Source organism: Molossus molossus, unplaced genomic scaffold, assembly GCF_014108415.1.
Source record: "Molossus molossus isolate mMolMol1 unplaced genomic scaffold, mMolMol1.p scaffold_m16_p_8, whole genome shotgun sequence".
Classification (NCBI taxonomy): Eukaryota; Metazoa; Chordata; class Mammalia; order Chiroptera; family Molossidae; genus Molossus; species Molossus molossus.
The window spans coordinates 65,028,587-65,053,547 of NW_023425402.1; the positions used below are offsets into that span (position 1 = coordinate 65,028,587).

The following is a 24,961-nucleotide window of genomic DNA, read 5'->3' on the forward strand; positions in this document are numbered from 1 at the left end:
GAAACTTTGATAATCTCACTTACTAGTTCTAATACTTTTTTTTTATCCTTAGCCAAGGACATTTTTGCACTTATTTTCAGATAGAGTGGGAGGGAGAGAGGGAGGAAGAGAGAGAGAGAAACATCAATGTGAGAGGGACACATCGATTGGCTGCCACCCACACAACCCCAACTAGGGCCAGGGACAAACTGCAAAGAAGTACATGCCCTTAGCAGGAACCAAGCCCAGGACTCTCTGGTCCATGCGCTGACACTCTAATTGCTGAGCTAAATGGCCAGGGCTCTAAAACACTTTTTGATAGGTTCTTTGGGATTTTGTACATACAAAAGCCCATTATCTGTGGAAAAAATAGCTTTATTTATTTCTTTCATATCTGTATGTCCTTTGTTTCTTATTCTTGCTTTGTTGCACTGATTAGGACCTCCAGGATAACAGTGTGTAGACATGTTAAGAATAGACATCCTTGCCTGATTTGTGATTAATAGAAGAAGCATTCAATTTTTTTATCATTAAATATGGTGTTGCTGTAGGTTTTTCAGAGATGGTCTTCATCAGATGGAAGAAATTCCCTTCTATTCCTAGGTTGCTGACATATATGTATATATGTATATATGTATCATGTATTATACTTTGCCAATTTTTTCTGCATCACTTGAGATGATTATGTGATGAATGCTATTAACTGACTTTCAATTGTTAAAGGAAGATTGTATTTCTGGAATAAACCTCACTTGAATATATGTTATCCTTTTTATATATTCCTGAATTTAATTTGCTAAAAGTTTGTTTAAAACTTTAAAAAATTTTATTTTTATTGTTTAGACTATTATAGATGTCCCCTATTTCCTTCCCTCCTTTTGCCTCCCTCCACCAGGCTCCCACAGCACCCAGGCCTTCACTGCGCTACTGTCTGTGTCCATGGGCCATGCATATATGCATGTAAGTTCTTTGCTTAAAACTTTGACTTTATGTTTTCCTTGAGAAATATGTGTCTTTAATATTCTTGTAATTTGTCTGGTTTTCATACCAAGGTTATGTTGACCACCTAAAATAAATTGAGAAGTAATTCCTCTTTTCCTATATTCTAGAAAAACTATGGTAGAATTGATATTATTTTTTCCTTAAATGTTTAGTAGAATTTACCACGAAAGTCACCTGGGCCTAAACCTTTTTGTGTGGAATATTTTTAACTACATATACAATTTATTTAATAAAGTTTTATTTTTTCAGGTTAACTACTTCTTGAACAGGCTTTGGTGATGTGTTTTTCAAGATAGCTGTGTTTGCATTCTTTCAAACAATTTGTCCATTTTATTTAAGATGTCAAATTTGTAAAAAGTTGTTCAAACTATTTTCTTACTATTCTTTCGATGACTATAGGATATATGGAAATGTCCACTCTCATTGTTGTGTCAGATTTGTGTCTACTCTTTTTTTTACCTACTACATTTTATCCTGATCTGAGGTCTGTACATATTATTGATCTTAAAACAAACAAACAAAACAAAACAAAACAAACAAAAAACATACCTCCTTAGGTTTCATTGCTTTTTCCTATTGTTTTCCCATTGGTTTCTGCTTGTATCTATATTATTTCTATATTTCTGCTTACTTTGGGTTTGATTTCTTTTTGTTTCTTAAGGTGGCAGCTCAGGACATTGATATTAGATGTTTCTTCTTTTTTCCCTTATTCTTCTTGGAGTTTACTAAAGTTACTGTATTTGTGAAATGTTCAACCATTATTTCCTCAAATATTTTTTTCTTCTCCCCCCGACTTTTTTCCCCAGGGATTCCGATTACATGTATATTAGACTGTTTCATATTGTTCCACAGGTCACTGAGGCTGTTAACACTTTCAGTCTATTTTCTTTCTGTGCTTCAATTTGGATTTGAAGTTTTGGATAAACTTCAAGTTTATCTTTTCTTCTTAATCCCACAGAGGGTATTTTCATTTCATATATTATATTTTTCATCTTGACATGAATACATATATATGAAGAGAGAGACAGAGTGAGAGAGAGCGAGAGCTGCATCACATACCACTCTGAGAGGTGTTCTAGTTGGTACATGCACATGTCGCCTTAACTCAGTGGATGCTGACCTGTATCACTGCACTCAAGACTCAAGATTCAGACTTCAGACTCAGGAGACCATGCTGGTATGGTGGTCACTCAATCCCTTTGTCCATTTCTCCAGGGTAACCCCCCACCCCAAGTTTCAACTGACTTTCTTGTTCTACTTCTCCTTAGGCCTGCCCAACACTTTGTACTCATTGCAATGCCCTTCTTCAGCCCATATTCCTTAACCTTCCTGGCACCTCCCATTTTCCCCAGCTCTTGGGCCTCACACTCCACCTTCAGTTCCTCTTCTTTAACTCAACCTCAGGGTCCTAGCGCACTTTCATCTTACACCTCCCCTGGCCTCCTATTTCCTTAACCTCCAGCTACATCTTTTCACCCCTCTCCCAGCACTGAACACTCACTCCTCAGATGCTTATAGCCTCACTCAACTCTCAGTTCATCACCCTAGTACCTCCAATCAATCTCAGAATCTCCTAAACACCTCACCTCCAAATTCCATTCATATTTCTGTATGTAGCCCAGACTTTCCTTCTCAGGCTGAAATTTAGTTTGTTGAGGTTCTGCCAATACCTTACTCCCTACCCATCCCTACCATATTCCTGTCCACTCTTGCTCTTAGCCTTTAGGGCCTTCATTATCTGCCCAGTCTCTCTTCTTTGTGTCTGGCCTTAGCATTTCCACTCTGCCCTATGAGTCTCTATTGGGTCATAATTCTTCTTACTCTTTCTCCTTCTTTTTTACCCATGCGTAATGTTTATTTAAGCAAAATTTATTTAAATAAAATATTAAGTGCATAATAGAAAAAGAGTTCTTAGGTATGGAAAAATTGTGAGGATGATATGCAAATGACTGCCTTTTGGTAACTGACCCAAGGAGCCCATGAAATCATAGTAATAAAAAGGTATCTTTTATGCTCATTGTCATTAATTCATCAGAAAAATGTAAATTAGCACCACAATGAAATACCACCTCACATCTGTCAGAATGACTATCATCAATAAATCAATAAACAATAAGTGCTGGAGAAGATGTGGAGAAAAGGGAACCCTTGTACACTGTTGGTGGGAATGCAGATTGGTGGGGCCACTGTGGAAACATCTTCAAAACACTAAAAATGGAATTGTCTTATGATCTAGAGATTCCATGTCTGGGTATATATCTAAAGAAATCCAAAACACTAATTCAAAAGAATATATGCACCCCTATGTTTATTGCAGCATTATTTACAATAGCTAAGATAAGGAAGCAACCCAAGTGTCCATCAATAACTGAGTGGATAAAATAGCTGTGGTACATATATATAATAGAATATTACTCAACCATAAAAAGAATGAAATCTTATCATTTGGGACAGCATGGATGGATCTAGAAGGCATTATGCTAAGTGAAGTAAGTCAGACAGAGGCAGACATATACCATAAGATTTCACTTATATGTGGAATCTAAAAAACAAAATAAGTAAACAAACAAAACAGAAACAGACTCATATACACAGAGATCAGACTGATGGTTGGCAGAGTAGAGGGGGGTTGGGGGAGCAGGGTGAAAAAGGTAAAGGAATTAAGAAATACAAATCCGTAGTCACAAAATAGTCCTGGGGATATAAAGTATAGCATAGGAAATATAGTCAATAATATTATAATAACTATGTACATTGCCAGGTGGGTACTTGAAATATCAGGGGGACCACTTAGTAAAGTACATGATTGTCTAGCCACTATGCTGTACACCTGAAACTAATACAAAATAATATTTAATGTAAACTGTAATCAAAAAATAAAATTTTATTAAAAAATGGGCAGAGGAGCTGAATAGACACCTCTCCAAACAGGACATACAAATGGCCAAAAGACATATGAAGAAATGCTCAACATCACTAATTATCAGAGAGATGCAAATTAAAACAACAATGAGGTATCACCTGACACCTGTCAGAATGTCCGCCGTCAACAAATCATCAAACAACAAGTGTTGGCGAGGGTGTGGAGAAAAGGGGACTCTAATACACTGCTGGTGGGAATGCAGACTGGTGCAGCTGCTATGGAAAACAATATGGTGCTACTTCAAAAAATTAAAAATTGAACTTTCATTTGACCCAGTGATCCCACTGCTGGGAATATACCCTAAGAAGCCTGAAACACCAAACAGGAAGAATATATGTACCCCCATGTTCATAGCAGCACTATTTACAATAGCTAAGATCTGGAAACAGCCCAAGTGTCCACCAGTAGACGAATGGATCAAAAAGCTGTGGTACGTATACACAATGGAGTACTATGCAGCGGTAAGAAAGAAAGATCTCTCATCCTTTGAGACGACATGGAGAGACCTGGAAAGTATTATCCTAAGTGAAAGAAGCCAAGCAGAAAAAGACAAATACCACATGATCTCACTTATATACGGAATATAATGAACATAACAGTCTGAGGAATACAGTAGACCCAGAAACATGGAAGTAGGGCACAGACTGACATCCCTCAGAAGAGGGGGTGGGGGGGTGGGAAGAGATAAACCACAGAACTTATATGCATGTATGCATGACCAATGGACATGGACAACTAAGCCGGGGACGGGGTGGAGGTGGGGTGGGGTGGGGGGTGCCAATGGGGTAAAAAGGTAAAATATCTGTAACAAAAAAATAATTAAAAAATTCATAAAAATAAAAAAAATAAAATTTTAAAAATATAAAAGGACATCCTAAAATGTTTTTATTGATTGATGAGAGAGAGAGAGAGAGAGAGAGAGAGACATTAATTTCTTGTTCTACCTATCCATCATTCATTGGTTGCTTCTTGTATTTGCCCTGACCAGGGGTGAAACCCCCAACTTTGGCATATCAAGACAGCACTCCAGCCCTGGCCAGTCTGGCTCAGCGGTTGGAGTGTTGGCCTGCGGTCCAGAGAGACCCAGGTTCGGTTCCCGCTAGGGGCACGTACCTCAGTTGCAGTTTCTCCCCGGCCCTGGTTGGGTTGTGCAGGTGGCAACCACTCGATGTGTCCCTTTCACATCGATGTTGCTCTCTCTCTCTCTCCCTCCCACTCTATCTGAACAAAATATGGAGAAATGTCCTCGGGTGAGGATTAAAAAAAAAAAGACACCACTAACCAATTGAGCTACCTGGCCAGGGTAAGGCATCTTTTAATTTTAGTCAATTATTCCAATAATACAACAAACTCCAGGGCCAGGAAATACCTTTGACATAACACTCTGTGCCCATGGCAATGGTTGCTGCCTCACAAACTGCTGTGAAAACGAATGAGCCCACTTGTGTGCGTGCTCCTGGCACAGGCTGGCACTCCTCGGCCATGCAGCTGGCGGCCTGTGCCTTGTAATATTTTAAACTCTGGTTCTGTCACTAGCTGTGTGCCCTGGGGGCAAGTTATTAAACCACCCTAAGCCTTGGCTTCTTTTTCTCATAAATTGGGGATAGTAATAATTACTTTCAATAATTTTTATTTTATCATCTATAAACAATGGGATAACAACCACCGCTATTCCATTTCATAAATTGTTGTGAGAAGAATGCACATGAAGAAACAACCAGTATAGCCCTGGCCGGTTTGGCTCAGTGGTTAGAGAATCTGCCCGTGGACCAAAGAGTTGCGGGTTTGATTCCAGTCAAGGGCATGTACCTCAGTTGTAGTTCAGTCCCTGGTCCTGGTCAGGGTCATGTGGGAGGCAACCATTCGATGTGTCTTTCTCACATCTATGTTTCTCTCTCTTTCCCACTCTGTCTAAAAATAAATGGGAAAATATCCTTGAGTGAGAATCTAAATAAATAAAATCCAACTTAAAAAACAAAACAAAACACAAAAGCCATGTAAAGTACTATGGAAACATTACTTCCAGCTCCTAGGCAATCAGTCAGTATGGCCTGCAGCATCCTGCAGGGCCAGAGAGCTAAATGCCGAAGAGAGTAGTCCATCACACAACTGTAAACAAATTGCTGCTTTTCCCATTAAAACATCCCAGACTGGTCAATGGAAACAAATCCCCTACGTCTCGCTTGAGACTTTTAATTTACTGGAAACTGCTTTCCAAGTTATTAATTTTATAGCCACCAATATAGGTTGGTGATGAATAATTTAAGGATGTTACATTAGAGTGGATAGATTTTGGGAGAAGTCTTTAGAGCTTGGATTTTCTTCCACTTTAGTTTAATAGATATTGACATGTGTTGGTGCTGAGTATTGTGGTACTTAACAGTTTTCTGCATTTTGACCCAAAGGATATAAATTCAAAGAACTCCTGGGCTTGGGTATAAACACAAGAGGCCTCTTCATCCCTAAGGAAGGAGTCTGTCCTCTAAAGACATAGTTTTCACAACTGGCAAATATAAGTGAGTCCTTTCTAAATTATTTTATACAGGGTTCCCAGAATTTAAATGTTATCCATTTGAATTTGAGGGAAATTGCTTTTTTTCCTACAATGCTACTGCAGTTCACTAAGTAGTCTCTCTACCGGAAGTTAACACACTTCTCAACAACAGGAATGATCTAAAAACGTGTCCCTTTACTTGTTTTCAACTTCAGCAAACACTAACACAGTTATTTGATGAAAACATGAATAAAGCCACATACAGAAGTTTGTTTAGACTTCTTCCAAGAAAACTTTTTCCTTCCTACTCAGTTTTGATCCCTCTTTTCTCTTTCCTCAATTATACTTGGAACTCACCAAAGCCCAGAATGTGCTTTTGAATATTCTGGTTTTCCATCACAATGCTCACAGCCCAATAGTGCCCTGCAAATAACCAGGGATTAATAAATAGTTTATGAGTGAATTTATTTAGTCTTTGGAACAAGGTCTTTTGTAGTGAAATTTCAGTTGACGACTTCTAATGAAATGTTGTTTAGTTCTTCTGTATGATAAAATTGGAAGGCATTTTCTTTCTTTCTGGCAGAATAAAATCTGCATGTCCTGGTGAAAGGTTAGGAAATGTATAATTGATGTATTTTTGAAATGCCATTCTTGTTTCTTGTAATTCCTCCTCCAGGAAATCTTTCCAATTTGTCATAATTTCCAGTTGTTTTGCTACGGACAGCAGCTCCCCCTGAGTGTTAACCAGTTTATCCATCACATTCTCAAGTGTGACCTGATGTGTTTTCTCTGCTTCTTGAAGCACTTCATGAACTTCCTCCTGCCGCTGCCTCTGAGCCATGCAATAGTAGATGTTCATTTCCTGCTCTTTTTCCTTTATCAATTGGTCCATATTCTTCTTCTGATCCTTAGCAATGGTCACGCCAGTATTCATAAATTCCTCCATGGCCTTGCTACAAAAGATAATATGGGTTTATAAGTTAGGTAGATTAGCCACTAAAAATAGAAAGATTTTTGTCTTTCAGCACAGAAGTATGAGAATTCATTGCATTGTTTAGGTGAGACACGAGGCTGAGACAGGCTGGCAGAGATGCGCTTCTGGTCTCCACTATCTGTTAACCATCAAAGAACATTTTTCAGAGCAGGGAGTTTGTCCCCACTACGGGCTAAGGAGAAGGCACCAGTCTAGTGTCTGACAGTCACTTTAGGAACCTGATCCACCTTGGTCAGAAAAATATGAATGCAATGTAATTCAAAATGAATAAACCGGGTCAGAGTTCCAAAACCCTAGATAAAATATTTCTGTATATCAATCCAGCTACTTACCTTTAGCCAGAGGGGAAAAATCCTTTGTACTCACAGGTGAGGGTTAGCTCTCATTTTGATTTTGTTTGAGCAATACTCTATGACAGCTGACTCAAACCTTTTGGTCTTGAGACCTCTTTTTGCTCTTAAAAAGACTGAGGAACCCAAGTAACTTTTGTTTATATGGGTTATATCTAGTGACACTAACAGTATTAGAAATTAAGAGTAAGACAAAAATATTTATAAATTTATATAAAGCATCAGTAAGTCCATTTATTATTAACATGACGTTTATGAAAAAAAATTTTTTCAAATCAAAAATACTTTTAGCAAGAAAAGTGGCATAATTTTACATTTTTTGCAAAGCTCTTTACTGTCTGGCTTAATAGATAAAAAGCTGGATTTTCATATTATTTCAATCTATTGTGATATCACACATCATAAGATTCTGGAAAATGCCACTATATATTCATGAGATAATGAGAATAAAAAGGTAAATAACATCTTGGTATTATTGAGAAAATGGCTCTGACCTCATGGACACCTCCAAAAGGATCCAGGGACCACAATTTGAGAACCACTGCTGAATGAGTTCACAGACCTGTGGTTACAGTGTATGTCATTACATGTAATTTATAGCAGCCAACTGTATTGAATTCTTACCATGTGCCAGGCAGGTTAATGAGCATCCTGTGCATATATATTAAGTTAATGATTCCTCAAAACAACTCCATGAGGTGGGCCTATTATGATGCTGATCTCACTGATCAGGAAACAGGCTCAGAGAAATCAGTAACCTCCCAATTTCACTTAATTAGTCAAAGCAGCAAAATGAGCACTGCAACCCAGGCAGTCTGAGTCCAGTAGCTCCCGGCCACTGTGATGCACCTTGATGGACATCTCTGGTTAACCTGGCTTGGTTGAACCTCAAAATATTTGAGAATGTAAAAAAACCTACAGGTGTTGGATTTAAATATTTATAGTTGTTAATAAAAACTCTCCCCCTCTGCCTCCTACTCTAAATAGTCTTTCCAAGATTTGCCACCTCCTTTCTTCTAAATTCTGTCTTGCAAATGCAATTCTCTCCTTGTCTCTGATTCTTTCAACCTGACTCTCAGACCTGACAGACTTCCCCAGTCTTGAGGTAAACATGTGTCTTTAGCCCTCTAGCTGCCATGCTCTTTCTCTCCTTCCTTTTCCCTCCAGCTGGGCTATATCCATTATTCATTACAAGGATTAACATTAATTGAGTACTTACTGTGTTCCAGGGATGATGCTAAGCATTTTACATGCATTCCATCCCATTTAATGTTAACAGTAACCCATGAAGCTGGTATGACTTTTATTTATTACCTCTTATTAGTCCCATGTAACAGGTGAGAAAATTAGAGATTTAGTTATTGTTCAATGTCACACAACTGAGGATGTGGGACAGTCCCTGCTTTCACGACTACCTGCTTCAATCATGTAAGAGGCCACTATAAATTCTTTATGGAGAGGGGCAGAAATACCATAATAATAATGTTTTAGAATTGTTTTTCTGGCAATATTAGGTAAATCAAATCTTAGTGGGCTAAAGTAAAAAGACCAATTTATACTGTTTTGTAATATCCTGGGTGTGCAAAGATTAGGGTCTGAAATGATGATGAAAGGGAAGGAATAGAAAGAGATAAATCCAAGAAATATTACACAGAGTAAGTGCCAGGATTTATGTCTGCTAGGGGGTGGTGGGGGCAGAAAGAAGAGGAATCAGAACCAACTTGCCGATTCTCAGCCTGGGTCACAGGAGAACGGAGGTGCCATGGACAGGAGGGACAGCGTGAACAGAGCTGGGAGAGTGCATCCTCTGGTTAACCTGTCTGCACACCCTCAGGCTCTGTCTGATGCTTCATGAAATCTGCATGAAGTGTGGTGGTGAGACTGTGAAGGTAATGGCCAGGCCCCTGGGGCTCGGAGGAAGGAACTTCCACGAGCCAGCCCCAGATTCCCGAGGAAGTTGTGCTCCTTCTGCAGGACCACGGCTGTCACAAGCAGGTGTGGGCTTCCTGCCAGGTTGGCCTGGCTTTCTCCTGGCCCATACAGAGGAGCTATGGGGCTGACTAGAAGGCTCTACCAGAGGTGATCCCAGGTAAAACTGCTCAAATGAAGTGCATCTTAGATGACTCCAACACCTACCCTCCACGATATGACCCCCTTTAAACACCTTGCTATCAAAATCTGTTCTTGCTAAGAGGATCTGGTTTTTTTTTTTTTGAATGTCCTTTCCAACTTTTTCTAGCCTGCCTTACAGCCTGAATTTTTGACCCTTTGAGATTCACTCCTTTTGGTTTAAAGTCAAGATGTCTCTGACCTTGATTCTGATGATTTCTTTGAACTCATGGGATTGAAGCCAAGAGGAAAGTGGGTGCAGGGCATGGAGAGAGTGGTGGCAGATGGCCTGGAGTACCCATTCATCTTTACAGCTCCCCCGCCTGGCATGGTGCCCAGTGTGTGTAAAACAGGCAATCAACAGTGTGTGAGTGAATAAAAGGGTAATACAGATGTAGTTCCCAATATTTTTTGTGCCAAATAACACCAAATTTTAAAACAGCTAAATTAGAGCATTACAAAAGCCTAAAAGATTCATGCTTAAAAAGGATTCTCAGCATAAGCAAAATACCATAAGAAAATAGAAAATTCTTGTGGTATATCTAAAATATTTTTTGATTTATACAAATTATCCATATTCCGCCACCCCCCAAAATGGGCCTAGAAATCATATCATATGAAGGACTGAAGCAACTGGTTTACTAGTACTTACTTGTTTTTCCTTCCCTTCACACTAAAGCTTGGACAACATCTCTCCTCAAATATCTGAGGGACCACTGTGCACAGAGGACAGATAGTATATTTTGGATCCACTTTAAGAAGCACATGACAGGTAGAGGTGTTCCACATTTGAATCACCTCAACCAGCCATGAAGCTCCTGTCGCGGAAGGTACTTAGGAGACTCAACAATCTTGGCAGGCATCCAGCAGGAGGGATGGATGGCAGGTCAACCTGATGACCTCCAACACCCCTCCCAAAGTGAAGTGAATGTCTATACTTCTTTGTATAGAACCTTTCCAAGCAAAGATGTTTCTTTGTTTAAACAAAAAAACTTCTGAAAGAGTATATCTCCTAGATAATCTGTTTAGAATCTAATCACCTCAATCCATAAAAAAGTTTTCTGTGTATTTAATAGATTTGTCATAATATGTAAGAGTTCTGAATCCTTAAGTCTTAAATGAAATTTTATAGCCAAATAAAAGGTCTACAGGTGGAATTCTAAACAGTGGTCCTTCTGTATATATTAGTTTCTGCAAATGCTCCAAAGAACACTGGAATCTCACAATGTCTAGAAATAAGATCTGGTGTGCTGCACGTGGGTTCACCTGACTGGAACAAATTTGAACCTTTGTTAATAAATATCTAAAGAATGTCTATCATAGTCAGGCTCTCTTCCAGGCATTTGGAACACATCAATGAACAAAATGGACATTCCAGTTGGATACACTTAAACCACAGGCATGGAAGTTCCCTAACTGTAGTCAACTGATTCAATAAAAGGGGGCCACTGAAAATCTTTCATTCAAACCTCACAGAGAAAATGGGGGTGAGGGGCGAGAGCAACACAGTGAGGGAAGGAGCAGAAGCTGCAGGTGTGTGAGGAGTGAGCCCACTGGTCCTACAGGATGGGCAGAGCTCCTGCAGATGGAGGCTGGGGAGGAGCAGGGAGGGGAGGAGACCACTGTCCACTGCATTTGGGCCACACTCATTTGGGAGTTACCACCCTCTCTAACTTTCCCCTGAAATCCTCTTTCACCTTCCTCTTCTATCTCAACAATGATTTATCACCCATGCAAGAAGAGAGGTACCACTGAAACGGCCACAGCTGCAGCCCTCGTTCTTATTTACCTGCAAAGTGAGAATCCTACAGGATTTTAACCTTTGGCTTTGTTCTAAACAGTCCTAACAAGAAAGATTTTACCTGTTAGTTATATAAAAATCAATTTGTTTAACTCAAGAAGCAAAGCAAAAGAGATTAGTTCTAGACTAGGAGGCCAAATACAGAGGTTTTAGTCTCGTTCTGGTGCTACAGACTTAGGCAGGTCATTTAACATGCAGAAACTGTGGTTTTCTCTTGGTCCTGATAATCACTGCTGTCTTGTTAAAATTAGCTAATTCCATCAAATGTTCATTACATACATAAAAATGGTTACTTTGGTATTCTTAAAAAAATACATCTGTGATTTATGTAAAAACTATGTGTGATTGTGCACATATATAAGGTTGCAAATACATCAGAAGGGCATGAAAAGATACAGACCCCATTATTTAAAATTGTTGTCTCTGGCTGACAGGGAAGGGTAGAGAACCAGTGAGTCAGGACTTAGAAATTTGCTCTATATATTTTCATAATGTCAATTTCATTTACAACACATACTACTTGTGCAATAAGAAAAAGACCAAAAGTCACACATCCACAATAGTGTGTGTTATAGGCTAAAAAATGTAAAGATTGACTTTTATGTGTTTGCGGAAAACATCTTTCTTAATTCCTCTCCTCAGCCTCTTAAAACTGGATACAGCCCTGACAAGTCTGTCTCAGTGGTTAGAGCATAGGCCCTTGGACAGAAGGGTCACCAGTTCAGTTCTGGTCAGGGGCACGTACCTGGGTTGCAGGTTCAATCCCTGGGCCCAGTAGGGGTTGTGTGGGAAGCAACCGATGGATGTGTCCCTCTCACATCGATGCTTCTTTCTCTCCCCCCACCCCCTTTTCCACTCTCTCTGAAAATCAATGGAAAAAAAATATCCTCAGGTGAGGATTAACAACAACAAAAAACTGGATACAGAATGAAAAGCAATACTTAGGACAGCAGTTATTTTTTGAGAGGAAGGAAATGTGACTGACGAAGAACACATGGAGCTTCAGAAGTGTTACCAACGTCCAACCCCTTTAGATGGGTGGTGGGTCCTTGAGTAATGTTATTATTTTTAAAACACCCCCCTCTCTCTCCAATGCATTATATATTGTTCTCTCTGTTTGATATATTCCATAATGTAAAAACACAAAAACTGGGAAATATCCACTTGTGTGCCTCATATTATCCTTTTCTCAAAGTTGACTTTGACAGAGCAAGATACTAATTTGCAAGTGTGTTCTCTGGGATACCTTCTCTGGGCCAGGATAGCTTTCTGGGCTATGCGTCTCTCTTCAGCCCTGGCCTTCTCCACAGCCTGGATCTTTTCCTTGTGGCACTCCATCATGATCCTTTGGATTCTATGTACCATACGTTGTTCTGCGGCCAGGTTTTCTCTCTTTAGTCCGTCTTCTATGTCACGATGTACCTCTTCCTTGGTTTTAGCTGCCATTTCCTTAAGCAACAACAAAACTAGGTTTGGAAGCTAAAAATGCACACTAAGAAGTTATTCAAATCACAGCTCAACAGCCTGATGAAATGTGTACCTACAAACACTGATGGCTTAAAAAAAAATAGTGGGTATAACATAGAAAACTTTCATTTGTATGACGCCAAGTAAAACCAGAAACATGCAAACCATATAGCATAAAGACTTATATAGACAGTTTTGGAAAGGAATGTGCAGAAAGGGAAAATAGTTGAATTAGAGCTATTTATTTCCTTGATTATGTAAATATTCTACAATGTCATTTTATCTTTGTGCATAATTAGAAATACATAGTATGATTCTACTTTAAGAAGTAAGTCCTGGGAAGTGGCAGAAATAATAACTATGCCTCCTGAGTGTCTCATGCAGCTAACAGCTGAACATTACTGCAGTCACAGAACCTGCCTGCCAGTCCCCTGGTCGTTAGTGTTGAGGGGCCTGTCTCGTTCACCAAGGGAACAGGATCAAGCTTCCATTGCTCTGGGGTAGAAGGACCTGTGGGTGCCTTTGGCCAAGTCAACAGAGGAGGTACAAACAGGACTTCAGGAGACCAGACTCTCAAGGAGAACCCTGCCACCATTTTGGAAATGCCCGCTACGTCCTCAGTGTGCCAGGAGCTCTGCGGGGCCCAGATGCTACAGACACGACAAGGCTGGAATCCTCCTCCTTGGGACTCGTGGACGAGACCAACAACTTCATCATGCAATGAGTGATTTAGTAGAAATACATACAAAAATGCAGGAGCAATAAATTCTGGCTAGGAATTTCAAAACTTTCATTTAAAGGTAAATTTTAATCTTTATTGTAGATATAATGAGAGAAGATAAAAAAATTATTTCACATAGAGAGTCAGTGGATGAACTAGGAAGAGAAAGCAGGAGCCTTGACTCCAGCTTCTCACTTCATTGCTGACTATGATGTCAATGTTTTCCAAGAGATCCATGCAATTATTTTCATTCCAGAAATCCTGTAGTCTTGTAAGATTGCACTACAGTGAGCTCCCTCTCTCTCTCTCATTTTAGCTTTTCAGAAAGCAACCTTCCAACAATTAAAATATTTAATTAGAGTTCAGCTTTTTCAAGAGAAAGTAAGTTTTCGACTTATCATTTTGGCTATTCTAAGGGTGAAAACAATTTTTTTTCTTTTTTTTATGAAAAAGACAACAGAAATCAACTTTAAGAATCTCTTCAGAGTGGCCTTAGTACATATAGTTAGAAAATCTTTTTTGGGAAACACTGGCTGTTTAGAAATACGTTGTCTCTTAAAGCACCAGAACTTTTTGATAATAAAATATTTTGAATGGAAATATTTCTAAATGTCTTCAACACTGACCTTACTTCATAAATACAAGTGAGCACACCTGAACATTTCTTGATGCTCCAGGCTAGTAGATAGAGGTGAATGATTGCACTGGGCTAAATACTTTATACTGTGCTTAGTAATCGTACAAGTTCATAGGGCTATTTGTCTCTGTTATATATTACCCCAGACTGCTTTGCTTTTTTAGATTTGCTATAGAAGTTTTGTAATTTTTCTTGTTCTTCACATGTCATTGGGCTAGGTACTCTCTGTTCTCACTGGTGTTGGTGAGCTCCTTTATGTCATTTCTAGTTTCTGGCATTTAATCTATTTTGGATTAATAAATGCAAACAAACCATGCCTGTTGAGTTCAGGTTGTCAAGAAAGTGTAAATACCATTTGAGTGGGAAAAAGAGAGGCTGTGCTATGGGTAATAAGCCTGAATGGCTATCTTATAATCAGAGGCCTTCATTGAACTTCTTAGGGGCTATTTAAAATTATTTCTGGGTTTTCCCTGAAATAATATTTTCAGTAATTGAAATTGCTGAGTATTGAGCCTCAGATTAGGTGTTATTAGCACACATTTCTATATGAATCATAGAATTTAAAAATGACATCCCAGCCCTTTATTTTGGCTGGGTTCTGAATTAGGATTCAGATAATTAAACCCAGCCTCTCTTTCATATAATAATTTAGTAAAACCCAAATCATTTTACTGCCTCACATAGCATGTGGAATTCATATTTAAAGTTACAAAAATAATTCAAGAACCTACTGTTTGGCACTGTTCTTACTCAATGGAAAGTCCTCTGATTAAAGTACTTTCACCAAAATGCATTTTGAGGGCATTTAAAGATAAGAGATATTATAATTTTGAGAAATCCATCATGTTTCCTGCACAGATATTTGACAAACACATAACACAACGTCTCCCTCCAAAAAAGTCTCTCTTAGGTATCACATGTGGAACTATCTGGGCCTCTCTGAGTACCCGATTTCTTTTTACCTCACAGATGTGGTGATTCATGGCATTTTCTTCCGCACACAGACTGCCAGGAAGCGTGGGGCCCAATCAGTGTTAAAGCACAGGACTTCATGGCGCACTAACATTTTTTACTTTTAAATGTACCAGACTTCATTAAAATTCTTACTCGAATTTTTCTTTTCTTCTTTTCTGTTGGCTCCCATTTTCTCATTTACTCTTTAATATTGTATTTAAATAAGAGAATAGAAACACTTTTTCAAAATACTATCTCCATGAGATAAGATCTTGAAGTTTTATTTTTTATTTAACATCAAGCATTTGAGACTTACCCCCAATCCTTTACATCAGATTACAGCAATATCTGGTGGTCTCTACAGGTAAGAATTTTAATGGTACTTAGTTCTAAAGAACTTGATTTTCTGCTCTATTTATTGGTAATCTCAAATTTTAATATGCGAGAATTATATAGGCTGCTGGTTCAAAACACGACCAGTGACTCTGAGGTCAGGAGGGCCTGGGAATCTGTCAGGTGAGTCGATTCTAAGGCAGGGGGTTCATGGACACCTCCTGAGTACTGATGTCTATGACAGCTTACATAACCCTACACATCCCTCTTAGACAAACCACTCCTTCATTATATTAAAAAACTCCCTGAGACAGCAGTACAAATGTAAACTCCCAAACCCTAGACAAATAGTTTAGAAAAGTCAACCTCTCTCTAACTTTTCCCTTTTAAATGTTCTTTGAACTTCTATTTTAATATGAAGTGTATTAACCCTACCCAAAGGCTATATGGGGTACAATAAAATACTTCAAGAAAGACTAGGCGGTGAGCTCCTTGAAACAGGCATCACATTTATCGTTGTGTCTCTACAACCAAATGCCAGGAGTGATAGGCCAAATGTGCCTCCACTCACTGCAAGCCTGGGGCAGGGTCCTCGTGCACCTACCAATTTAAAGTGTTGCCCCTTTAACTTGCTGGATTGGGGGAGATCCAAGGGCCAGGTGGGGAACAACCAGGGTGACCGAGGTATGAGTGGGTTTGGGTGTTCATCAACTGACAGGGAAGTATTTCAGTACTTTAAGAGCCAGTGTGGCCATACTGGACATGCCAGCTGAAACGCGGGCCTTCCGACACATGCTATAAATGCTCCACACTTTGAACTGAAATAGGGGAGGAGCAGTGGGCCACGAGCACCCAACTCCTCAGGGACCCTGGCCACTGGTGCCAAGCAGGGAGGGTCCCAGGGCCCTTTAGGAACCACGGAGCGGAACTGCCTCTCCTCCCGGCAAGTTTTCTGAGGACAAGAACAGTTCGTTTAATCTCACCTAGTACAGATCTGATTTAAGGTCGGTGCTCACTGCCGAAACAATGAATAAATGGGCCCAGTGTCCCAAACTCATTAGTTATGTTCTTTTATTATTATTATTATTATTATTATTATTATTATTGAACTTTTAGAGAGAGAAGAAGGTAGATAGAGAGAGAGAAACACTGATGTGAGAGAAAAACATCTATCAGCTACCTCCTGCACACCCCCCACTGGGGATCGAGCCTGCAACCCAGGCATGTGCCCTGACCAGGAATCCAACCGGGACCTCTCAGTCCATAGGACCATGCCCAATCCACTGAGCTACACCAGCCGGGCATTAGTTATGTTCTTATTAAATTAGGCAAAACCTGAAACCAGAATTCTGCCTCTCTCCCTCTAGCCTCTGCCCACGAATGAATACATCTGCACTGTGTCCTGGCCTGTCCCTCCTGTGGCCAACATACCCTTTCCTTCCAGCAGGTTTTGTAGCTGAGGCACTGAACTAAATAATGAGTCCCTGGGCCTCTGCCTGGAACGTCCACAACTACCTGCACTCCTGGACCTGAACAAGCGAGAAAGAGTACCCCTCACTGTATGACCTCTGGTCTGGAAGGAAATGCCTGACAAACAGCTCCGGGCTCCCCCTTGCACTGCAGGAAATGCAGACTTCAGTAAAAGGAGGAAACCAGAGCCCAGGGGAAGGAGACAGCCCACTTCCTTTGTTTAACCTCTTTGCGCACTTGCTAAATTGAGGCACTGCGCTGAATGCTGGGCTAGATTATAGTAAGGAGACCGATGTGCCCTCACGGAGGCTGCAGTCACGTGGGGACCCAACACCAAACCAGCGGTCACACAATCTCACGACAACTGTGATGGGTGGGGACTACTGTGAAAGCAGACGGGGAGTCAAGAACAGTGTATGGTCAGGTAAAGCTTCTTGTGAGTGATGTTCGAGCTAAATCTGAGCATGCAGAGAACATTCTGGCAAAGACACTCAGGTAAGAAGGCACACGGTGGTGCATTCAGGTCCAAGGACCCAGCAAAGGGCAGTGGGAGGAGGGAAAGAGGACAAGTGGTGAGAGATGTGGGTCAGGCAGGCAGATGTGGCTCTTTCAGGCCTTGGAGCCTCTAAGGTTTAGATTAGTTACGTCAGAGCCCATGGGGCTCTCCTGCACCTGCTGAGTATTCATCATCTCTCTGTGACCTTCCTGGGTCTCCCAACCTTCCCCCAGAAACACCCATCTACCCCTTACACATTATTGCTTTTCACTTATTCCCTTGCCCGAGCTTTCTAGTAACCTTTTAAAAGACAACAAACCAGCCACTATAAAAACCTTTAAATGTTTTTGATGTTCCTCTTCCAGAATCTGAATTTTAATCTTATGTCTGTCATTTGCTTCTTCGAGTGCTTTCTCCACTGCTTGTTTTTGGAGTTCATCGGCCTTTGAAAGAAAAGAGTCCATTAATTTATTAATGTCACGTTTTTATGTTTACTGAAAATTAGCAAGCACCATGGGGCCTCAAATGACTTGCTCCGTACCCATCTCAAACCTCCCCTAGACTCGCTGCCTCAGCCAGATGCCCACATGCGCCAACCCATGACTAATGTCGCAGTTGAGGAATTGCTAGAGAGCTGTGCTGGAGGCTTGGGGCTGTTTTTCTTCGTCTCTCTATTTCTTGCTTATTTTGACTATAAAAGTAATGTGTGCTCATTGCAGAAAATCTGAAAAATACAGAGAAGTGGAAAGATGCACCAAGCTAGAAATTACTGAGAAGGGGGACTGAGTACCATCCCAGATCCCCTGCATCAGGTCTTCAGAAAGAATTTATAATTTTATTTTAAGAGCATGCCCAGAATATTAGATTACTTATATTGAAATTGCAGATTACCCACAAAAGCATGCCCTTGTATCAGGGTTTATAATTAATTATTCACAATCAATTAAATTTTATTACCATTGATAAAAACAGATGACTACTAAGATGTTACATATATTGCCCTTTGCACTGAAGCATTTTGGACTTGCACAGTTTCATACTGAGCTTTTACTGGCACCAATGTTGGACAATTCCAACACTTTCTGCCATGATAACTATTTTATAAGGAAACTGAGAAATAGCATTCTAAGCACGGTGGCTTCTCCTGCTCTCAAGGAGCATTAATTCTCTTTAGGAAGTCATTCTGTCATTCTGTCTATGACTGGAAGAAGTAGGGGCTGGATGATTGAGATGTTGCTTCTGTTAAGTGTCTGGGATCTAATTGTGAGCCCCAACATACTCAAATGGCCCCTACAACCCTCAGCAGTCACATGGACAAGGAGAGCAAGGAGAAAGGTAAAAAGGAGAGTAGCCATAATGAAGCATTTGAAAAAACAGGCACGTGTTACTGCACAAATGGATGGTCTCACATGTTAGATATTAAGCAGTAATAAACAAGGACGTCTCCTTTTAAGTTTTAATCCAATGAGAATCAAGAGAGCAGCAGTATTCCAGACATAGGGGCAACTTAGAAGGAATGAAGCTCTTGATGATGCCTGCTTCTTAGTAATCACCTACTGTGTACCAGTGACATTATTTCATTTGCCTCTTGACCATCCTATAAAGGGGGTATTATGGTTCTTCTTTTACATTTGAAGAAGCCAAGACTATAGAGTTGAAGACCTTGCCCAAGGTTCCACAGGTAGCCAGGATTCAACATCAGTTCTACCTGACTATATTATTTTGAACAAATCCAAACAGTGAAAGAAAGGTGCATTTAGCTTGATTAGTAGCTTTTTACCTTAGCCCACACATCCGCTTTTGCTTTTTCAATACGTTCTTTGAGTATAGCCTCTTGAAATAGTTCTTCTTTATTCAAAATATCTGCCCCAATGTCTGTGTATTTGAAGAGAAATAATCACGTGTTCACAGATGTTTCTTGGATTCCCATTTTACTATGATCTAGTCATTTATTAGTCATCGAAGAGATATACATCATTTTAGGTGATAATCTTCTCTATAAAGATAACAGTGAAAGGGGTAAGTTGTTTCCCAGTTGGTTAGGAGGGCATGCACAGCACCGTCAGGCCTGATGGAATCAGTGATGTGATGCAAGTCCAGCAGGTGGGCAACAGGGAAGTAAGGGGGCAGGAAAGAGCACATTTTGTGCTCCCAAAGTAGAATAGTAAGTGCATATTCTAGCTCCTTTCTCCCTGCTCCTATCTGGGTGTTGGTGTTACCCCCACCCACCCAGTGGTAGCAGAATGCTTTAATACTTTACATGCCTTCCCTTAGTGTGTAACATTTCTTGGGTTTAGCTGCTTCAGTTGTGGAGTGAGTTAAGGGGTGGTAGTTTATAGCACTTCTCCATCAACAATCTAATTTAATTTCCAAATAATATTCCCATAACACCCTCCCTACCCAATCAAGGAAATAAAAGCCTAGGGGTTAGAGGCCCACACAATATCAGATAGCCAAGGACAGAGATGGACCTGGAGCCAAGTCCTGAGCTCACTGGATACAGGGTTTTCTTCATCTTCTCCCACCACAGTGTGTTGTCAGTGGTGACCCATGACCTGTATAGGGATGATGAGCCCTATAAGTGCTGAAACCACACACAGAGATCTTTCTCTCCAATCCAAACTATTACAGTGTTTATTCTTTTTTAAAAAATGTTTTTTTATTAATTTTGTTAGAGAGAGAGAGAGGAAGGGAGAGATAGAAATATCGATGTGAGAGAAATACATTGATTGGCTGCCTCCTGCACACCTCCTACTGGGGAGCAAGCCTGAAACCCCAGCATGCGCCCTGATCAGAAATTGAACTGGGACCTCTTGGTCCATGGGAACTAAATAAGTCTCAATCCACTGAGCCATACTGGCCGGGCTACAGTGTTTATTCTTTATTCCATTCATTCCTCACATCTAAGATTTGTTGAATTATTAACTTTTCATGTTATTAGGTCTTGATGATCAACTTCCTAAAATTACAAAGCACATCTTACACTGCAGTGTTCTCTCTCATCGGGCCTAGCTTGGCAACAAGCACAGATGAGACACTGCAGACTCAGGTATTTGCCTGTCCAACATCTCTTCTCTCCCTCTGGTAACAAGACCCATTCCTCTCAAGAACGTTCCTCTCTCACTTCAGGGTAGCTACGTGATAAATTTCCTGAAACTATTCACCAAGGTGCACAGATGCACAGGGAGCGGAGGGTGGGGGTGGCGCATATAAGGCCTGTGCCTGAGTTGATTGTACTGTTCCAATACCAATTTCCTAGTTTTGACAATGTACTAGCGTTATATAAAATTTCAATAAAATAATCTGGACAAGGTGTATATGGGAAGTCTGTTCTTTTTTTTTTATCCTCACCTAAGGACATTTTTCCATTTTTTGTTCAGATAGAGTGGGAAGAGAGAGAAACATCGACGAGAAAGGGACACATCGAGTAGCTGCCACCCGCACGACCAACCAGGGCCAGGGACAAACTGCAACCGAGGTACGTGCCCCAGACGGAACTGAACCCAGGTCTCTCTGGACTGTAGGCTGACACTCTAACCGCTGAGCCAAACTGGCCAGGGCCTATATTTAAAACTTGTGGGTCTTAAACTACTTCCAAATAAAAAGCTATTAAAATATGTAAAAATATTTTTAAAAATAGGCCCTGGCCGGATAGCTCAGTTGGTTAGAGCATCATTCTGATATGCCAAGGTTTTGGGTTCAATCTCCAGTCAGGGCACACATAAAAACAACCAATGAATGCATAAATAAGTGGAATAACAAATTGATGTTTCTCTCGCTCTCCCTCTCTCCCCCTCTGAAATCAATCAGTCAATAAATAAAATAAAAACAACACATGCTGAGACCTGATTCTAAAGATTCTAATTTAGTGGGTCTGTGTTGGATTAGTTCAAATCCATTGAGTCTATATTTGTAGTAAAAACCCTATGCAATACTCATTTATGTAGACATTTCAACATGCCTTTGAATTTACTTATAAAGAATAGAAAATACTGACTTTTTTTACTTAAAATAGTTAATAATAAATACAGGTCATTGAATATAAAAGATTAATTTTAACGAGTTAGATTTAATTTATCCAATTAATGTTTGGATTCAAATATCCTAGAAGGTATAAGGAATCAATCAATAAAAGCTTATCTAAGAACAGATATCCACTGTCCTGGATGTAAAAAGTCAGGTCGTTTTAGAGATTATAGTTAATGAGTCATATTAAACATTTATTAAAGTTAAAATCAGTTTTGGTATTGATATTTTTAGAGGATGATTCCAACTTGATCTCCCCTTACATTTTAGTTTTTTCAAAACACCCTCCATTCTCTAGCTTTTCTATTTTCAGAGATCAGGAGTGAAATGAAATCACCACTAGTTTACCATGCTAGAGGGAAAAAATAATCAGAGGAATATTTTGAGAGTCCTTAGGAAAACATTTCTAAGGTTCCAAGTCAGACTGAAAACTCTGATGGGAATGAGGAAAGAAGGAAACCTATTAATTACAATTTGATTTGCTTATTACAAGTGTATATGTAGTAAATATTCTCATATTATCTATATGGATCTACATTCATGTCACTAGCTACTAATATAGTTGTAGTTTCTGTCACCCATTTATTGAGGAATTAAGGATATTTCCTCTCATGTGTGTACGGAAAGTGCCCAAGTGTGGGCAAGGCATAAAGAGTTCCCATTTACTATTATGTGCCAGGCATTATAAGAGGCACACATATAGGGTGGGACAAATGTGAGTTTACAGTTGTTAATATGGAAAATAACACAATAATTAATAAAAAAAAATACAAAAATAAAGTATTTCACATACTCACAACTGTAAACCCACTTTTGCCCAACGCTGTATTTCTTTAAAGCCTCATAATAAACCTGCAAGATATTTATTAACATCCCTATTTACATACAAGTTCACAGACTAAGAGGCTAAGTATCCTGTCCAAGGCACACAAATGCTAAGTGGAGAAGATGGATTTCTCATGACAGACACCCCTGAAGGACAAGCAACTTTGATTAGAAAAGCTGATAAAAGTGTATATTACAGGAAGAAAGACACACAATGCTATGAAACATTAGAACAAAAGAAAACAGCAAAGTCACTTACCCAGTATATCTCTATGAGTGTAAAAGCGAGTCTTAAATGGCTTGTATTCATGGATCTGTTTGAAGATTTCCCCTAAAGGTGCTGGTGGAATTATTTTATTACAAACGGCACAGCAAACAAAGTCGGTGTAAGTTGAATTACTGATCATAATTAAATTTCAGATGTCTTTGTTTTGAGAAAAGCTAGATGTTTAGAGAGGTTCAAGGTTTTAGGATAATGCTAGAGGCCAGTAAGAAAGATCTGATTCACCATGATTAGGTAGTGGTTATGCTCCTAATGCTAAGAAAGTTACTGAAAGCCTCTCATGTAAGGTATGGGCACTGGGTTTGGGAAGATTTAAGCAGCTGCTCCCTCCTGGACACTAGCATTAAATTGTTAACTTACTTAGCAACTGTTGCTAGGGAAGACAAGCTTTGCTCATAAAAGCAACTAGAAATGACAAAAGTATAGCATGGTACAGCCATTTCTTCCCCACATACTTTCTGTATTAGTTTCTTATCGCTGATGTAACAACTTACCACATAGTGGTTTAAAACAACATAGATTTATTCTCTTGCAGTTCTGCAGGTCAGAAGTCCAAAGTGAGTCGTAGGGGCCTAAAATTAAGGTGTCAGCAGGGCCTGAGGGGAGACTATTTCCTTGCCTTTTCCAACTTCTATCGGCCACATACATTCCGTGGCTCACGGCCCCGCATCATGTAGCCTTTCTCTCCTGCCTGCATGGTGACATGGCTTCTTCCTCCGATCCTCTGCCCTCTTGTAAGGACCTCAAGGGTCTCTGCGATTCTGTCAAGCCTACCCAGAAAATAAAGGATAATTTCCACATCTCAAAATCCTTATCTTAATCATATCTGCAAAGTCCCTGTTGCCATACAAGGTAACAGATTCACAGGTTCCAGGGATTAGGACGCGAACATCTTTGGAGGTGGGGTGGGGAATGGGAGCATTATTCAGCCCACCACATTTTGTTTTAAATGGTTTATTTAAGGAATTTCTTCTTTTTAGGCCAGCAAAGGAGGAGTTTAATTTTTTTTCCAGGTTATCTATAAATGTGGTTTTGATGCCATGGCAATAAAACTGGGAAATATCACAGCAGTTTAAAGAAAAAATTACTTTCATTAAGTCAGCACTCAAAATGACTAGGTCTGGTTTTAAAAATCACAGTTAAATAATTTATTGTCCTTTTTTAAAATGGGAAAACCTTACATCCCAAGAACTCTCCTAGTGCCTGACAAACTGGGACAGATTGGTTACCCTATGAAATATAAGTCTATAAACCAATAAATAATTTAACTGTTTGCTTCGGGAAATTCTTGAAAACCAGTTTATCAATTGAACAGTTTGCTCCTCAGGGCAAATAGCTCCGCTATCAGAACAGAATGACTCCCTGGACAAAAAGGTCTCTTGCTGCTTATCAATCAATAGTCTACTTATTAAGATTTGCTTCAAGACCTAATCTGTTACCGAGTTTTGCTCAGTCTCAGCCAGAGTCCCACATTAAAAGACCTTCCTTTAACTACTTGAACCCACACTCCAAAATGTCAATACCATGCCCTGACCATCCCCTCTTAAACACAACTGACTTTGTCAAGGTGGCAATTTCCCTTAGAGAATGAATAAAAACATCAACACACAGCCAGGCAGTCTTTTTTTTTTAATTATTTAAAAATATTTTTAATTGACTTTTTAGAGAGAGAGGGAGAGATAACATCAATATGAGAGATACAAATCGATCAGCTGCCTCCTGCACGCCCCCCACTGGGGATCGAGCCCGAAACCCTGGCAAGTGACCTGACCAGGAATCAAACCAGGACCTCTCAGTCCAGGGGACAAAGCTCAATCCACTGAGCCGCACTGGATGGGCGGCCAGTTTTTATACTCCACACACACAGACTATGCCATAGCTGTAACCATACTCTAAAAGGCATCATATTAGGCACTCATTCCTAAAATTCAGTGTGATTTTTCCCTCCCACTATTTTTCTTTCACAGCCCCACGCTTCACCGAATCGACTGCTACCCTGGTTCATTCACTGAGATGTCACATGGCTGAAGGCTGCACTCTGCGCAGTTCCTGCTACCCTTCTGTGCTGCGATAATCTCTTGATAGTTCACCTAACCA

At 39.9% G+C, this 24,961-nt stretch overlaps 1 protein-coding gene across 1 annotated transcript; it reads right to left on the bottom strand.

Annotated features, from left to right (window-relative positions):
• Window positions 1-6,853: 6,853 nt before the first annotated feature.
• On the bottom strand, window positions 6,854-22,988 carry CUNH6orf163 (chromosome unknown C6orf163 homolog). Its single transcript, XM_036249461.1, has 5 exons — window positions 22,841-22,988; window positions 19,511-19,605; window positions 18,066-18,173; window positions 12,899-13,101; window positions 6,854-7,351 (listed from the first exon to the last, which is right to left on the bottom strand). Exons 1-5 carry the CDS (start codon window positions 22,986-22,988, stop codon window positions 6,931-6,933), a joined length of 975 nt encoding a protein of 324 aa, XP_036105354.1. The 3' UTR covers window positions 6,854-6,930.
• Between the last annotated feature and the right edge of the window lie 1,973 nt (window positions 22,989-24,961).